This window comes from Denticeps clupeoides, chromosome 8, assembly GCF_900700375.1.
Source record: "Denticeps clupeoides chromosome 8, fDenClu1.1, whole genome shotgun sequence".
In the NCBI taxonomy this organism is placed as follows: Eukaryota; Metazoa; Chordata; class Actinopteri; order Clupeiformes; family Denticipitidae; genus Denticeps; species Denticeps clupeoides.
In genome coordinates this window covers 8,536,563-8,555,446 of record NC_041714.1, presented here as the reverse complement: position 1 = coordinate 8,555,446, position 18,884 = coordinate 8,536,563, and the positions used below count along the sequence as shown (strand labels likewise).

The window sequence follows — 18,884 nt, the reverse complement described above, 5'->3', positions numbered from 1 at the left end:
GACGATTTTTTTTGTCACTCACTAACTCACACAGTGGTCTAGTGGGTAAGGAAGCAGACTCAGAATCTAATGATTGTATCACAATGACAAACAACTTTCGCTCACTCACTTTGCTTAACTGTTAAGTGCTTACAGACGCTCACACCTACAGACAACTCAGTGCCTTTGAATGTGCGGAGGAAACCAGAGAAAAGCCATTCCAACACACATGTAGAACTCTGCACACACAAGGTCTGGAATTTGAACCTTTAAGGTTTGAGGTTGAAGTTGAAGTTGAGCTTTGGTGGTGGTAGTAGCCTAGTGGGTAACACACTGGCCTATGGACCAGAAGACCCAGGTTCAAATCCCACTTACTACCATTGTGTCCCTGAGCAAGACACTTAACCCTGAGTGTCTTCAAGGGGGGACTGTCGCTGTAACTACTGATTGTAAGTCGCTCTGGATAAGAGCGTCTGATGGGGCAGTGGTGGCCTAGCAGTTAAGGAAGTGGCCCGGTAATCAGAAGGTTGCCACTAAGGTGCCACTGAGCAAAGCACCATCCCCACACACTGGGCGCCTGTCATGGCTGCCCACTGCTCACTCAAGGTGATGGGTTAAATGCAGAGGACAAATTTCACTGTGTGCACCGTGTGATGTGCTGCTGTGTATCACAAGTGACAATCACTTCACTTTCACTAAATTCTGTAAATGTAAATGTATTGACATTTCATCTATATACCTATATATTAGACGGTACATAGTAAATGAAATAAAGATTGTCCACTTGCCGTTACATGTAACATTTAAAGTGAAGTGATTGTCGTTGTGATGTACAGCAAGCACAGCACATGGTGACACAACAAAATGTGTCCTCTGCTTTTAATCATCACCCTTGTTGAGCATTGGGCAGCCATGACAGGCACCCGAGGAGCAGTGTGTGGGGACGGTGCTGTGCTCAGTGGCACCTCAGTGGCACCTTGGTGGTATAGGATTCGAGCCGGCAACCTTCTGCTTACGGTGCCGCTTCCTTAACCACTAGGCCACCACTGCCCCGAATAAATAAACCAGTTTGCAAACGGGACACAGGCAGTGCAAGAGTAACATTTAACAAAAAAAGATGTAGACAACAATGAGACAGACAGCGCTAAACTACTGAAATGAATAATAAATCGTCAAAATAGTGGAACCATGCAATAATAGATAATATTACAGATAGATAATATTACTCAAAATAACAGAGGTCGTGTGTGTGTGTGTGTCAGTCCAAAGAGGAAAGTCCCTGAGTGTTCAGGTGTCTGATGGCCTGTGGAAATAAGGTGTTGCACAATCTGGCAGTCAGGGCCTGAATGCATCAGTACCTTTTTCCAGATGGCTGGAGGGTGAAGAGTGCATGTGAGGGGTGTGTAGAGTCCTTCACAATGCTGGTGGCTTTCCTGATGCAGCGTGTGAATGTCCATTATAGTGGGACATAGTCTATGAACATCTCTGTCTGCAACACCACTGTCACTATTCAGTCACTCATTCATAAAACAAGAACAATGATCCTGCATTTTAATTGAAAGAAAGTGAAAACAAGGGAAAACTCTCCAACCCAAGTGCCACATATTAAAACTCTTTAAAGGCATATTGCAAACATTCTAAATGGATCATAAACTAACAAATTTATATTTCTTGGACCAGCTCAATTTTTGTACAACCATACAGTGCCCTGAACCTCTCTCAACTTCCCACACAAATCAGTGACTTAACACAAAACTGCGCTGATAAAGCATGAGTATGAGATAGTAGGAGATAATCTATGGTTGGAGCTTGTTTCATGTTTAATTACCTGTCTGTAATAGTTAATAAATACATTAATAAAGCCAAAAAATTTGCAGTACCATGGTGTTGCAGCAAAATGCATTAAGAAAGCACCAACATGTAATAGCAAATCATGAATTGGACACTATGTTCTGGCTTGAGTAAAGCCTTTATAAGGTTTTAGTTCAAGGTCATGCAGATTAGGAGAATGAGGGAGTCTAAATGGAAACTCCACAACAGCAGGGCTGCTTTATTCAATGCGCAGCGTCTTCGCGGGAACAGCAGGGGGCGCCATAAACAGCTTTTCACTCAAACAGACGCGAAGTTGTTCTTTCTTTCAAGCAGCCAGTATCACCGAGTCCCCTGTCTGCCAATATACACCCACTACAGTTCACACATCATACAATTTCATCTATATACGTGTTAGATAGTACATAGTAAAATGAAATAACGTTTCTCCACTTGGCATTACATGTAACGTATAAAGTGAAGTGATTGTCATCGTGAAACACTGCAGCGCAGCACACAACGAAATGTGTCCTCTGCTTTTAACCATCACCCTTGGTGAGCAGTGGGCAGCCAGGACAGGCGCCCGGGGAGCAGTGTGTGGGGACGGTGCTTTGCTCAGTGACACCTTGACGGTTTATTATTTTATTAGTTTAATAAATGTAATAATATAAATATTTTTTTTTTTACATTACGGCAATGCTAAAATACATTTACTTTTACATTTAAGGCATTTGGCAGACGCCCTTATCCAGAGCGACTTACAACGTGCTTCCATGTTACAATCAATGAAGTGATCAATTCTGGTTCACTAGGACCCCCAACTATGAATACAATCTTTTTATTCACTCTGTTGTAGTTTCTATACGTAAGTAAGACAATATGACATGTGACAATATGACATGTGACAATCTCTTCACTTTACTTTTATGAAGGTTACAAGTTAATCTAAATGTTCTTTAAAGAGGAAGGTTTTGAGCTGCCGTTTGAAAATACTCAGTGACTGAGCTGTTCGGACCTCAGTGGGAAGTTCATTCCACCACCGAGGGGCCAAGACAGAGAAGAGTCTAGATGAAGAGTCTAGATGTCCAAGATGGCTCCGGTGAGGTCGGCTGTCGTCGCGACTGCTCCGACCGAGTTTAGTTTGTTTTTGAGTTTTAAACTTTTTCTCAACAACCCTACACCAGCAAATCCACCACCATGGAACGCATTAAATACAGTATTGACACTCTTGTTTCTATTAGTATACAATGCACTTACAATTGGATCTCCAACGTCCTAACCGGGAGACCACAGGCAGTAAGGATAGGTGGACATGTCTCAGCCTCCATCACCCTCAGCACTGGAGCCCCCCAGGGCTGTGTTTTGAGCCCCCTGCTGTACTCCCTGTACACATACGACTGTACAGCCACTACTAACTCCACCACCATCATCAAGTTTGCTGACGACACTGTTGTGGTGGGTCTGATCTCCGACAACGACGAGACGCCCTACCTGGAGGAGGTTGGAAATCTGGAACAGATGCTAGAGGAACAATCTCCATATGAACGTCAGCAAGACAAAGGAGTTAATAGTGCACTTCAGTACAAAGCAGGAGAGGAACTATCAGACCCCTGTCATCAACAGGAGCCCAGTGGAGAGCTTCCGATACCTCTGTGTTAACATCACGCAGGACCTGTCATGGTCCTGTCACACCGTGGTGAAAAAGGCCCGGCAGCGTCTCTACCACCTCAGACGCCTGAGAGACTTCAGACTGCCCTCCAAGGTGCTCGTGAACTTCTACTCCTGCACCATAGAGAGCATCCTGATGGGAAATATCTCAACCTGGTTCGGGAACAGCACCATGCAGGACAGGCGAGCCCTACAGAGGATGGTTCGATCAGCCAAATGCATCATCCGTACCAAGCTCCCTGACCTTCAATCCATCTATAGCAAATGGTGCTGCACCAGGGCCAGGATGATAGTGAAGGACCTCAACCACCCCAACAATGGACTCTTCTCTCTGCTGCGATCAGGGAAGCATTTCTGCTCCCTGAAGTCCAACACAGAGAGAATGAGGAGGAGCTTCTTCCCGCAGGCTGTCCAAGCTCTCAACAACAACAGTACATAGAACTCCAGCACTTTCACTTTCAATCACTCTGAACTCTTTGCACAAAATTCTTTTTTTAAACATTGTCTATCACTCATTTGCACCCTACCAGTTACACATATTTTATGTTAAAATACAATATTTGCATATTGGTTGTCATTGTATACTTGCAACATTTGCAATACTGTGGTCTGTAGCAGTCGCAAAAAGCATTTCACTGCATATCACACCGTGTATGACTGTGTATGTGACAAATACAATTTGAATTTGATTTGATTGTCTTCCTTTTAAAAACCTTCAGAGATGGTGGGACCAGGCGAGTCCTGGATGTGTGACAGATCACTTCAATTCTTTTTAAGTGTGCCACTGTGTCCCTGAGCAAGACGCTCAACCCTGCGTGTCCCCTGGGGGACCGTCCCTGTGAATAGTAAGATTCTCCGGATAAATGTAAATTAGTTACAGGGTCACTTTCCCTGACGCGACGCTGCATTTTCAAGTGTTCGGGGACGCGTGGTAGTAACTGCGTGGCAACCGGACATTTTGGCTTCAAATCTCTGTCAGACGTCAGCATTACTCAGCAAGTGACGCGTAAGTGTGATAAATACTAAGCGACATTTGATGATTGTACAGCGCTAGGGTCCCCTGACCTGGGGGACGTGACCTGGCGACCGTGACCCGTTCACGTGGGTGGTAGTAGCCTAGGGGGTAACACACCTCATATGTAACACACTATGAACCAGAAGACCCAGGTTCAAACCCCACTTACTACCATCGTGTCCCTGAGCAAGACACTTAACCCTGAGCGTCCCCAGTGGGGGACTGTCCCTGTAACTACTGATTGTAAGTCGCTCCGGATAAGTGCGTCTGGTAATTGTTTTGTAAATGTAAACGCAAAATGTTCACGTGACCGCCAGCTGTCGCACATACAGGAACTGGGAGCGCGCACAGACGCGGACACGCGCACCGGTATAAAAGCCACAAAGTTTACAACTCCGTTTCCGAGAGTCTCCGATAGTCGAAGGGAGCGGACGAGTCCGAGCTGCGGCCATGGATCCGCGGTCCGGCACCCAGAAAAAAGCGGTAGCGGTTGTGGGAGGAGGTCTGGTAAGCGCGGAACATCGTTTTTTTTTTTTTTTTTGTAGATAAGACGCTTAAAAGCGTATTTGACGTCCCGCAGTTAGTTGATGGGTTTAAATGTGGAGACGCGGCGGATCTCGCGCATTACGCGTCACTTTGAGCAGAAGCAGCGTTTATGTAGTGTAACATCTAACTCTCACAACTGGTCGCCCTCAGGTTGGCAGTCTGCAGGCCTGCTTCATGGCGCAGCGAGGCTTTCAGGTGGAGCTTTTTGAATCCAGAGAAGGTAAAAAAAAAAAAAAAAAAGAAGAGTTAACTTTGTTTTAATGACAGTCACAATTCAGATGACAGCGTTGCCTGCTGTGAAGAGTGCTGGAAATCTCAAGTCATTTTGATTGCAGACATCAGACGGGCCAAAACAGTGCGAGGCCGGAGCATAAACCTGGCACTATCGCACAGGGGCCGCCAGGCCCTGAAACACGTCGGCATGGAAGACACGGTTGGTGCCCAATCGGCCTGTTTCATCAATTCACTGCTGCTTGCTTTCATGTGACTTCACACCACAAAAAAAAAAAACACACACGCACTGATGCAGATTAGTGACGCTTCCAGACACAGGCACTGTAAGAATACATTTACAGCATTTATCAGATGTCCTTATCCAGAGTGACTTACAATCAGTAGTTACAGGGTCCCCCCCTGGAGCAACTTAGGGTTAAGTGTCTTGCTCAGGGACACAATGGTAGTAAGTGGGATTTGAACCCGGGTCTTCTGGTTCACAGGCGAGTGTGTTACCCACTAGGCTACTACCACCCCAATCAATAATACATAAATACATAAAAGACAGAAAAGAATGGTAAGTTTACAGCGAAAACATCTCAAAAACAATGGTGAAAACTGGAAAAAAAAGTTAAAAAGCATACAATTGAAAGATGTACAGTACAGACCAAATGTTTGACCTTCTCATTCAATGTGTTTTCTTTATTTTCATGACCATTTACGTTGGTAGATTCTCACTGAAGGCATCAGAACTACGAATGTTCACATGTGGAGTTATGTACTTAACAAAAAAAGGTTAAATAACTGAAAACATGTTTTATATTCTAGTTTCTTTGCTCTGATTACTGCTTTGCACACTCTTGGCATTCTCTCGATGAACTTCAAGAGGTCGTCACCTGAAATGCTTTTCCAACAGTCTTGAAGGAGTTCCCAGAGGTGTTTAGCACTTGTTGGCCCCTTTGCCTTCACTCTGCGGTCCAGCTCACCCCAAACCATCTGGATTGGGTTCAGGTCCGGTGACTGTGGAGGCCAGGTCTCCACTTTTTGTTAAGTACATAACTCCACATGTGTTCATTCTAGGGCTGCAACAACGAATCGATTGAATCGATAAAAATCGATTACTAAAAGAGTTGGCAACTAATTTCCTAATCGATTCGTTATGTCGTGCGACACGGAGACGTTTGATTATTAAAAAAAAAAAAAATTATTTGAGCGCGGAGCGGAGTGAACACACTCGGTCTCTCTCGCGAACAGATGCTAGCAGAGTTTGGCGCCTCATAGACAGCGCAAAGCAACAATAATAAAAAAAAACGAGGTGAGGCAGAGAAATCTGCGCGAAAATATGCAAAAGCGATATGGCACGCCAATGATCCAGCACCTGAAACACAAACATAAAGTGAAGTGATTGTCACATGTGATACACAGCAGCACAGCACACGGTGCACACAGTGAAATTTGTCCTCTGCATTTAACCCATCACCCTGAGTGAGCAGTGGGCAGCCATGACCAGCGCCCGGGGAGCAGTGTGTGGGGACGGTGCTTCTGCTATTTCATGTGTATTTCATGTGGACTGAAATCCGGACAACTACTAAGTTAGAAAAGCATTTTTTGCAGTGTGTGTGTGTCAGTGTGAGAGTTTGTGAGTGTGTGCGTCTGCCAGTGTAGTGTAGAGAACAAGTTCTGACATTCAAACAAATCCTGTTAAATTTTTTTTATTTGTATTGTTCTTTATTTTTTTATAAATTATTTATCGTTCTGGCAGCTCAGGTGGCACTTCATTTTTAAAAAAAAGGTGTATATTTGGCAGATGTAAAGCATACATGTGTATGGTTTTTTGCTAGTCAATTTTTATTTTATTTTATTATTATAACAGCTCAAGGAGCAACATGTTTTTGCACTTTCTAAAGATTTTGGTTCTGTTTTTGAATAAAGGGTTGGAAATGAATGCTTTTGTTTGTTTTTTTTATTATCCGATTCTACGATTAATCAAAAAAAATAATCGACATATTAATCGATTATTAAAATAATCGTTAGTTGCAGCCCTAGTTCATTCATAGTTTTGATGCCTTCAGTGAGAATCTACCAATGTAAATGGTCATGAAAATAAAGAAAACACATTGAATGAGAAGGTGTGTCCAAATGTTTGGGCTGTACTGTATAATTATCTATTTAGAAACATATTCAGCAAATTATAACTAAAGTGCAAAGAGTAACATTTAGCATAAATTGATAAAAATTGTTGCATTGTTGAAATTAAACGTATGAACCAGGTTACTTGCAGGTAGTGAAAATTACTGTCAAGTGTGGGGGCTGAACTTGTTATTGACATGTCATATATTGAGCTGAAACTTGTCATGAACCTTTTTTAAAGCAGACGAGTCAGCTAAAATAATGAAGGAACAGAAGGAATACGCATCTCTCCCTTTATTTGTAGTGAAGGAATACCCATCTCTCCCTTTATTTGTAGTGAAGGAATACCCATCTCTCCCTTTATTTGTAGTGAAGGAATACCCATCTCTCCCTTTATTTGAAGTGAAGTGTAGGAATACCCATCTCTCCCTTTATTTGAAGTGAAGTGAAGGAATACCCACCTCTCCCTTTATTTGTAGTGAAGGAATACCCACCTCTCCCTTTATTTGTAGTGAAGGAATACCCATCTCTCCCTTTATTTGAAGTGAAGTGAAGGAATACCCACCTCTCCCTTTATTTGTAGTGAAGGAATACCCATCTCTCCCTTTATTTGAAGTGAAGTGAAGGAATACCCACCTCTCCCTTTATTTGTAGTGAAGGAATACCCATCTCTCCCTTTATTTGAAGTGAAGTGAAGGAATACCCACCTCTCCCTTTATTTGAAGGGAAGTGAAGGAATTTCCCATTTCTCCCTTTATTTGAAGGGAAGTGAAGGAATACCCACCTCTCCCTTTATTTGAAGGGAAGTGAAGGAATTTCCCATTTCTCCCTTTATTTGAATTGAAGTGAAGGAATACCCACCTCTCCCTTTATTTGAAGTGAAGTGAAGGAATACCCACCTCTCCCTTTATTTGAAGGGAAGTGAAGGAATTTCCCATTTCTCCCTTTATTTGAAGGGAAGTGAAGGAATTTCCCATTTCTCCCTTTATTTGAAGGGAAGTGAAGGAATTTCCCATTTCTCCCTTTATTTGAAGGGAAGTGAAGGAATTTCCCATTTCTCCCTTTATTTGAAGGGAAGTGAAGGAATTCCCATTTCTCCCTTTATTTGAAGGGAAGTGAAGGAATACCCATTTCTCCCTTTATTTGAAGGGAAGTGAAGGAATACCCATTTCTCCCTTTATTTGAAGGGAAGTGAAGGAATACCCATCTCTCCCTTTATTTTGTCATAAACCATTGGAGTAAATGTAGGTTTCAACTTTTGGTCATCAATTCTCTCCAGTGGATCATTTAAAAATGTGCCTACTTTATGCTAACTGGTTGAATCCACGAATCTATGAATGACTGTGGATGTTGGAATGGAAACCTCCTGGGATAGGACGGTGAACCGCTGTCCTAGATCCCACTTTCACTCTCACACTCAAGCTGCCACATCAGACTGATTGTAATACCAGCATTGCTTTCCACCTTCACTTTCCCTACAGACGTCTTAGGTTCAGACTGCACGGCGAAGTGCTTCACTGAGTCACGCTGCTATTTTCCGTGTTTGACTTTTGACAACTGTGGAATGAGCTGCAGCCAATCCAGAAATGCAGCCAAAACAACACATCTGAATAGACCAATGTTAGGAAGGATAGAAGAGGCTCTGTCAATGATTGGCTCTTCCTTGTCTTTTGGAATACAGATTGTGTCCAGGGGCATCCCAATGATTGCCCGCATGATCCATTCTCTGAGTGGGAAAAGATCCCCGATTCCATATGGAAGGAAAGGCCAGGTAACAGTGGGTTTTGCACTACATTTACATTTATAGCATTTTTCAGATGCTTTTATACAGAACAACTTACATGAGACCTTTAAAATGTCCATCATACAATTTCCTCATTTGTTTCACTAGAGACCAGTCTCTAAATACCATTAGTTTCATGACTGAATTCCCAACTTTTTAAAAGGAACCAAGACAGAGGAGATTCTAGATTAATGCTTTTCTAGTACTTTGCTAGATGGTGGCACCAGTCGAGCAGTGCCGGAGGATCGGAGCGATCGAGGAGTGATGAGGGATCTGAGCTAGGAGGGTGCTGAGCTGAACCTTTCTTGGCCTTGTAGGCCAGCGGTTGCGAGTAGCCACAGGAACATAGCAGTGGAAAGGTGTGGGAGAACTGGGGAAGAGGGGCGCTTAGAGGCAGACCAGCCAGAAGTGAGCTGCGGTTGTATGGAATGGAAATGGCCACATAATCAGAAGGTTGCCGGTTCAAATACCTGAACCTCCAAGGTGCCACTTAGATGCCTCTTATGGTGTTCCCTACACACTGCTCCCCGGGCGCCTGTCATGGCTGCCCACGGCTCACAAAGGGTGATGGTTAAAAAGCAGAGGACACATTTCATTGTGCCACCGTGTGCTGTGCTGCAGTGTTTCACAATGACAGTCACTTCACTTTCACTGTTTCACAAATGTCTGTGTAGCCTGTGCTGATGACATGGGACGAATGAGAAGGAATCGACACGAGCGAGAGAGATCTTTCTCTCAGTTACTGAAATATTTTTCTGCTGAAGGTTAAATCACAGGGTTTGCTATTAACTGCGATCTGGGCAGGCACAGCACCAACGCAATCTGGATATTCAGCATTCAGTGCTACTATAAAGATTAACATGTAGTGACAGCTCAAGAATTCTGATGTTGAAGGGCCATAGAGACCTTATTCAAGTGATTAATATTCCCTTTATTATAAACCTTCACACACATGCACAGGGGATGATGTGCTGTTGTGTAAGATGATGACTGTGTATTTTGTGACGCAGTAAGCAGTGAAGTGACAGGCAGTGCTGCACGATCATCTTTATCTATTCAGTACAAACATGAACTGTGGTCACAGTGCAGGTCTTGTCTGGTTCTGAAGACCCCTGTGAATCATTACCCCTTTTTTGGAATTTCGCTCTCTTTTCGTGATCATCAGGGGACCTTTAATAATCACAGCACTGAATTATGTATCAGAGTTCATGCATGAAAGACCAATGAAATGACTTCTGAAGATGTATGAAAAGGTCTCTAAAATGTTTTTTTTTTTTTTTTGAGTTTGCGTGGGGTATATAGGAAAGGGTTCAAGGCAGGATAGCAGCAGGCGCCACTGCATCTCTGCTGAACTCTTCCATTAACACCCAGTTTTGCAGTGGGTGGCGTCTTTTGTTCCTCTGACCCGACCGCTTACTGATTCATCCAGCCGCTTGTTTCAACATATTCAGCTCGCACTTCCCACCCTCTGAGGCCTTCGTGCCGTGTTGACTTGTTCTTTTTTTATAATTAAAGTTTTTATTTATTGACTGAGATGCATGGTTCATGTAGTACATCACAAAGAGAGGATACAACATAAAGGAAGGTCATACAATAAAAAGATTGTTATAGCATTCTATGAATGAACGTGACAGTATAGAACTGCGTTCCTCAATATACACACATCAGGGCTGCCAGATAGAAGTCTGAGTTTTTGTCCCTCAATCTGGCCATCATTACCTCATAGGACACTGAGTCACTCACTAGAATTTTCCACCCCTGTTCGTTGACTGATTCTTCTCTTTTTGGTCCCCTTTTAGTACATCCTGTCTGTAGACCGAGCCAACCTGAATAAGGAGCTGCTAACAGGTACAGTCCAGCCCCAGTGCAGGTCATCTGTCCAGCCTGCCCTGTGTGAACCATAATCGTCAGTGCTGCAAAGATGTTCTTTTTAAGATCACAGCACACGCTGATTAGAAACTTTCGCTGCTGGATCCTAATTAGAAGGAATCTGCTGCCTGTAGGGAGTGTAAAGGGAGTGAAAGATGCGCAGATTTAAAATGATGTAAAAAAAAAAGGGGCCCCAATTAGCATCCGGACCATCCAAAGGCCTTCTGAGATGTTTGCTTCACAGATCCTGCTTCCTTTTATCTGTACTTGCGCTGTAACTGAGCAGTACACGAAAGAAAAAGACTGAGATTGACCAACTGACCATGCTATGATAATAAAAAATATACATTATCAACAGTGAATTATTATTGTTATTGTTATTTTTTTGCAGTGTCAGTAGGCATTAGTCACATTTAATTGATTTCTTTTATATGTTTTATAATTTCGCTGCAGTAAAGTTGCTACGGATTTGTGATCATTGTGACTCTTTATACCGCAGCTGCTGAGAAATATCCAAACACCACAATGCACTTTGACCGAAAGCTGTTGGACTGGAACACAGAAACAGGGGAGATGATTTTCCTTTGGTAAATTGGAGCTTTTGTCGGATCTCGCTTCATAAATACCAGCAATAGTCCTTCTTGCATCTCCAGCTGTGTGCTTCCGTGTCTTCGTGTTTGGTGTAGGGGACTTGCGTTGATCGTTTTGATCACGGCAGTGGATTTAATAAGCAAAAAACAGAGAATGTGAATATTAACAGTAGATGAACCTGTCTCTGTGTGGGTGTCTGCAGCCCTGATGGATCTAAAGAGGAACTGAAGGCCGACCTGATTGTGGGCTGCGACGGGGCCTTCTCTGCAGTCCGCAAGCAGTTCCTCCGACAGAGTCGCTTCAACTACAGCCAGACCTACATCCCCCACGGTTACCTGGAGCTCACCATGCCACCCAAAAATGGAGATGTCAGTGCTTCTCACACTTTTGTACCATGAACCATATAGCAAGTGGTCAGGCTGTAGTTTGGTTGTATTTTATGTATAGTTATTATTTCAACTGTTCCTAAAACTGAGTGGTACCAGTGTCCAGGGCTGTGATGACCCAGCTGACCAGCTGTTCCTTTCTTCCATTTTACTGCTAGTTTGCCATGGAGGCCAATTATCTTCACATCTGGCCCAGAAACACTTTCATGATGATAGCTCTCCCGAATTTGGTAAGTGCTATTTAATGCACCTCTGTGTATAAGGTGGTCCTATGAGGGGCTGTGATACATTGCACAGCCTTAGAAATAACCCAAATCTAAACCACTTAAGCATTGAGCACTTTAGATGAATGTAATCCATAGAATTTTTCACCTGAAACATTTGTACACCGACCTTAATATCGATCAGACTCGTGAACAATTAGAAAGAGGGAGGGAAACGCCACAAAAGTTTGAACGAGGTCATTTTAATAAAACAAAACAGTCACGCCTGGAAACACAGTCAGGCCTAGAAAAAGCATCGGGTAGACTAGGGCATCTGTCTGGCGTATTTTCCCATTCTCCCTTTCCTCCCTTCTCTCCTCTCTTCGCAGCAGACCCACGCCTTCCGTAAATTACAGGCTCCTCCTACAAAAAGGAAAAGCACAAACAAGACAGAAAACACAGACAACACATCACATGACCACGGGACGTAACAGCTATTTAGAATTGCAAATGTAGCTGTTGTCTTTGTAAGAGGAAATGGGAGAACTGGAGGACACCTCCCGAAACAGGGAGACAGGACAGAGGGTTTGATTTGACAGCTTTGCCAGAGTGCAAAGCTGTCACACCATTTTTTTTCTCTGATGATATATGTATATAACACACACACACACACACACACATATATATAATCAGTGTTATATATAAACACTAAACACAAAATTACTGATATGCATGCATGTCCAATTTCTAAACGTTCGTGGTATTCCTTATTTTAGTAGTAGTATATAGAATCCTCATTTGGATGTGGCTGATTGGCATCTGCTCATCTGGCATATTGGTGCTCTACGTATCCCCCACTTATGCCCCAATTACATCAACAGAGGGTTTGATTAAAGAAGAATATTAGGGTCAGAGGAGCAGGATTTAAGAACAATCTCCTGACAGCTTGGCTGAGTCTGATTTGCTGGTAAATTCTCTGAATGCATGGCCATAAAGTTGAACTGTTGTCTGTAACTGTAGGAACCTTCTGGCAGGGCACTCAGCCTGGGTATAGAACAGCGGATTTTCTTTCATTTTCAAGTCCTTTCCTGCACACGTCAAAATAAAATTCACACAGATTACCAAACGGCGAAGGCAAGTCATCCAAAGAAACACAAATGGCCAAAGTGCCCTGACCTCAGAATCCCCAGGACCTCAGATCCTTAGTTCATTTAAACATTTCAAACAACATTTTAAACTGAGCAGAGGCAGCCCACAACAGTATTTATTCAGGGACCCAGAATTCTATGCGTGTTTCAGATCCGAACCAGCAGAGGTTCACCATCCACCCCACAGTGTATCCTGCCTCATTGCACTCTTCCTTTCTCTGCCTTTTCTTTTGCACTCTTCCACTCACCCTCAGTCACCTGTAGTTGACTGCATACCCTTTGAACATGAATTCACCCATGATCCTCCTGGGCGAGACTGTGTTTCTTGAAGAATGGCCAAAACAGGCAGATGGGAGCACAGAGTGTAGGGGCAGTGGTGGCCTAGCGGTTAAGGAAGCGACCCCGTAATCAGAAGGTTGCCGGTTCGAATCCCGAGCCACCAAGGTGCCACTGAGGTGCCACTGAGCAAAGCACCGTCCCCACACACTGCTCCCCGGGTGCTGGTCATGGCTGCCCACTGCTCACTCAGGGTGATGGGTTAAATGCAGAGGACAAATTTCACTGTGTGCACCGTGTGCTGTGCTGCTGTGTATCACATGTGACAATCACTTCACTTTAAAAAAAAAAAAAAAAAAAAAAAAAGTAGAATGTACTGTATTATTACCTGTCATTTGTTTCATTTGATCTGTATCTAGGGGTGAATATTTCTGCTAATTGCAACAATTAGCTGCGTTTTTTCAGGTGCCTTACCGTAATATATTCTGAACAGAGGATGAGGAGATGTTTATGAACTTATTATTCCTTGCTGCTCATGCAGGACAAGACCTTCACCTGCACACTGTTCATGCCCTTTGAGGAGTTTGAGAAGATCACCACGGGCGAGCAGGTTATAAAATTCTTCCAGAACTACTTCCCCGATGCCATCCCTCTAATTGGGCCGTGAGTAAAGTCTTTTCTTTCCATCCTTCTCCTTGCTGTCCCGCATGTCAGTTTGGACAATGGCCGTTGCTGTTGTATTTTGTCACATGTGAAATTGCACATAAAATTGCAATAAAACATGAGCTGTTGAATTAAGAGGCGCCATTCTCCTGAAAGCCAGGAAATTTAGAGCCTACAACCTGGGCTAATCAGAAAGAAACTAGGATACTGTTCCATGCTCCCATTACTTACAATGTGGTGGATCAGACAGATCCAATATATGCCATTAGCATTCAATAGCATTTTCAATTCCAACATAACAATATTAATCACACAAAACTGAGTGGTAATGAATAAGATGAATACTGGAATAAGCCCCACAACCAGGATGTGGTGCACTAAGTATGAGAACACAGGGGTAGTGGTGGCCTAGCGGCTGATAGTGATTTGGTTCGAATACCGAGCTTCCAAGGTGCCACTGAGGTGCCACTGAGCAAAGCACCGTCCCCACACATTGCTCCCCGGGCGCCTGTCCACTGCTCACTAATGGTGATGGGTTAAACGCGGAGAACACGTTTCGTTGTGTCACCGTGTGCTGTGCTTCAGTGTATCACAATCACTTCACTTTCACTTTTATTACACAATGTACATGATCTCTCAGCTTTGTGTTTAGAGCTTAGATGTATCACACTTGACACACAATGTCTAATTTGGTGTTAACAATGTACTGTCCATAGAGCTGTCACCGTACTGCAAAATCCTCAACTGCTCTGAATTTATTCTTCACAACCTTAGTGTGTCATGGTGTTCCAACTGGTGTTTCCTAAATTTGTGGGTTTTTTTTTAATCTCTTTAGTGATGCTCTTAAGAGGGATTATTTTCGCCTACCAGCACAAGCCATGGTGTCAGTGAAATGCTCCCCATATCACCTGGGTGAAAAGTGTGTCCTAATGGGGGATGCTGCCCATGCTGTGGTACCTTTCTACGGACAGGGGATGAATGCAGTGAGTACGATACCAAGATTATTATAGTGTGTGTCATATCACACCAGGGGTTTCCACCACTCCCCATTTTGTCTGTCTGTTCCTCAAAAGGTGAAAAAAACTTAAGACTACAGCAGAAACTGCTGGCCACTAGTGGGAAGTTGATCTGGTTTCAGTTCTTGGTTATAACTCAGCCTTTGTGTGCAGGGCTTTGAGGACTGCCTTGTTTTTGATGACATGATGGAGCAGTTTAATGAGGACTTTAGTGAGTATGCTGCTGCAGAGCCTGATCTCATTCATTCAGCCCTGCACTTCACGTGAGCGTGTGTGTGCGCGCTAGCCACGATTACAACAGCATTGCGAGAGTAATATTTTTTTTGCCATTAGGTTCGGCGCTTCCAGAGTACACCAGAGTCCGAGTGCCAGATGATCACGCCATCGCTGACCTCGCTATGTACAACTACATAGAGGTGAGATACCTATCTGTGCCAGAACCATGCCGGCATACTGAGAACTCTTCAAATGAAAGAGAAATGTCTTAATTTCCTAATGTAGCATAAGGGGAGTGTTTGGGAATGTCAGATTCACTAGTTTGTCCATTAGAATTAATTATCTGACTTGATGACCTGTACATCTATCTGGGTATTTGGTTTGGTAAAAGTTGTAGTCCTGAGACGAGACTTCTCGGCGGGTTGTTCCTCCTCTCCAAGGTACATATAATAAGCAGGCAGTCATTTCTTATTTGTATCTATTTATTTTAAAAGATATACTTGATGCGGCAAACACCGTTTTTAGCTGTTTTATATTTAATATCCTTCCTGAAGATCCCAATTAGCCTTCACAGCACTGGTTGAGAATGAGGTGTTTTCAGTCCAGCCTCATTTGAGTGTGTGTCCATCAGAGTATTCTTGCCATTTTTCTGCCAGAGCGCATTGATTTTGAGCACGTAATTGAAACTGGGCTGATTTTGTCCCACTTATCTACTCCTCCACCTGTTCTGAGGAGATTGCATCCATGACAACAGTCACGGTGCAAGTAAAGGGTCATCTTTCGTTTTGGGTGAAACTGACGTCTGTAATGCCACAGCGGGTTGAGAAGATGGGGGCACAGATGCTCAACATTGGGTGAAAAATTGGAGTTTTAATAAATGAAAAGAAACAGCACGATGTACAGCACGATTGGTTCTGGGTAAATGTGTTCTGGGTAAAAATATGCGGCATCATCAAACACAAGCTTCTCAACACACGCATTGTTCAAAATGTTTTGGAACTGAAGGTGGAGAGGGGCTTTGACTTGATTAAAAATGGCATTTTATTTCCACTGGATTTGTTTTTCAGATGAGGGCTCATGTCAACTCAAGGTGGTTTCTTTTCCGCAAATATCTGGATAATGCCCTTCACTTTGTCATGCCCCAAACCATCATACCACTCTACACCATGGTGAGACACATCAGATATAAATCCTGTTGCTTTTAATCAGTTCAGACCAGGAAAAATCTTCCCTCTTCTTCCCCTTTATTCTTACCAGGTCACATTTACAAGAACCAGATATCATGAAGCAGTGGAGCACTGGCGCTGGCAGAATAAGGTGAGCGAGAACCATTTCTGATTCTGGGTTAGTATGTGGAGATTGACTCCTGTATGTATATGTAGTTTACACTGATCATAACATTATGACCACATATCTATTGGATTAGGTCCCTCTTTTAATGCCAAACCAACCACGGATTCCACTAAACCTCCGAAGGTATGCTGCAGTATCTGGCACAAAGCTGTCAGTAGCAGATTTTGGTACTTGTACTAGGTCAGCAGCAATGTGTAGGTAGGTGGTATGTCCACACGAATGTAGGACCAGCTGACCGTTAACCTCCTTCAGTTTGCCTTCTTTCCATAGTTGAATAGACTGGGCCATCCATTTCCATGGTCCAGTTCTGATGTTCGCCTGGCCACTTTTTTCTTGGTGGTTGACACAGGTTAACTTGCAAGACCACAACAAAACTGTGACGTCCTTATGTTCTGAAACCTTTCTATTAAAATGAGCATGAACAAGCAGTTTCAGCTATATTAATTCTTCCATTAAGTCAGACAACATAAAATGAGCTTTGATCACTCATGAACCTGTCATCTGGTCAAAGGTTTTCCTTTAGTTTTTGGTAAGTCCTGACCCCTGCAGGCCAGGAACATTCCATTATGTCTTCTTCTTCCTAGACATCAGCTTCAGGATGCCATTGTACAAATAAAATCAATGTTATTTTACTTCACCTGTCAGTGGTCATAATGTTATGGCTGCACCCTAGGCTGAGAGGAATTTTGCAAATGACAGTGTCTCCTGATATCGTAACTCTGACACTGTAAATATCGTTGCTGCTGATGGCGTTGTACACACAATGGGTCAAATCCGAACTGTAAGTTAATGAACTTTGAAAAAGTGATAATGAAATCCCTTTCACGTTTCATGATTTGAATAAATCTAAAGCTTGTCAGACTTGGAGACTGAATCACTGTTTTAAATGCAAAAGAGGCACACTTTGAACTTCAGGCTAATTTCTAGAGACTGGATTATTTTCCTGCAAAGAGAAGGAAGAACGTGAAATGAACGGAGATGTGTTAAGCAGCTCTTTGTCTGCAGGTGATAACTCGAGGACTATGGCTATGTGGCTTCATTTCAGCCGCCGGAGTGTCTTACCTAATTTTCCAAAACCCTCCAAAGAGTCCCAACATCCTCCTGGAGAAATTTTGGGCCCAAACAGCAGCACTCAAATTCTTTTGAGTGCCCAGTACCGCTGCAAGAGCCGGCGGAAACCCAGCTCCCTGTGGACACCTTGGTGCATTTCATTAATATATACTTTGTTGAAGTTAATAGAAGTTCATCAGGATGGTGTTTGATTGGAGGCCCAAGGGTATGTCTGTGTTTTATTGAGTCAATGACCTATAATTCCAGTTGAGGTATGTAAGCACAGAACATAATTACTGCAGAGGGTCCATTTTTGGGTCAGTGTGTTAAGCTGTATGCAGCTAGCGTCCCATCCCACAATAATAAGAATGGGATTTATAGGTATATTTACACTTTCATAGATATAAACTATTTTTGTATAATTCCCATTAAATTCTAAAATTCAATATGCTGTCAACTGAGGAAGAGCAAACCACTGATTTTATATTAGAAAAATAAAACAAGAATAAAAAAGCTAAGTACAAATGCAGTTCACTTATTCTTTTTCCAAGAGTTGTTCCAGGCACCCTGTCGCTTGTAATGTTCCGGTGAACCAGTTCTCACAGCAAGGCCAGCTCAGGAACACGAACATGGTCCTGACATGATTTATAACAGATATCAACTGACAAGACTGGTGAACATGTTAGGAGGACAGAAACTTAAGGTAAACTGGAATAGATGGGCTCTTGAGATGGGTTGCCAGATTGGGCTGGTTTGAGAAACTGCTTGTAGAGGTTTACATCATCCGGAATGAGGAATTAGAATGACTGAGAGCTGTAAATACATTTTAAACTTAATTTATACAAGCTTGAAACCTCGTTGATGGTTGATGGAAATAAAAAATACAAAACGACATTTGTTGTATTGTACTGCTTTATAATGAGGGGATCCGAATATTGAAGTTATTTAATAATAAAAAACTTAAGTGGCT

General features: G+C 43.0%; 1 protein-coding gene across 1 annotated transcript; it reads left to right on the top strand.

Moving 5' to 3' along the window:
• Nucleotides 1-4,921: 4,921 nt before the first annotated feature.
• On the top strand, nucleotides 4,922-18,808 carry kmo (kynurenine 3-monooxygenase). Its single transcript, XM_028989117.1, has 15 exons — nucleotides 4,922-4,978; nucleotides 5,168-5,237; nucleotides 5,353-5,450; nucleotides 9,042-9,131; nucleotides 10,943-10,991; nucleotides 11,512-11,599; nucleotides 11,806-11,971; nucleotides 12,148-12,219; nucleotides 14,158-14,279; nucleotides 15,115-15,262; nucleotides 15,449-15,506; nucleotides 15,629-15,711; nucleotides 16,579-16,680; nucleotides 16,769-16,828; nucleotides 17,870-18,808. Exons 1-15 carry the CDS (start codon nucleotides 4,922-4,924, stop codon nucleotides 18,008-18,010), a joined length of 1,404 nt encoding a protein of 467 aa, XP_028844950.1. The 3' UTR covers nucleotides 18,011-18,808.
• Nucleotides 18,809-18,884: the final 76 nt, after the last annotated feature.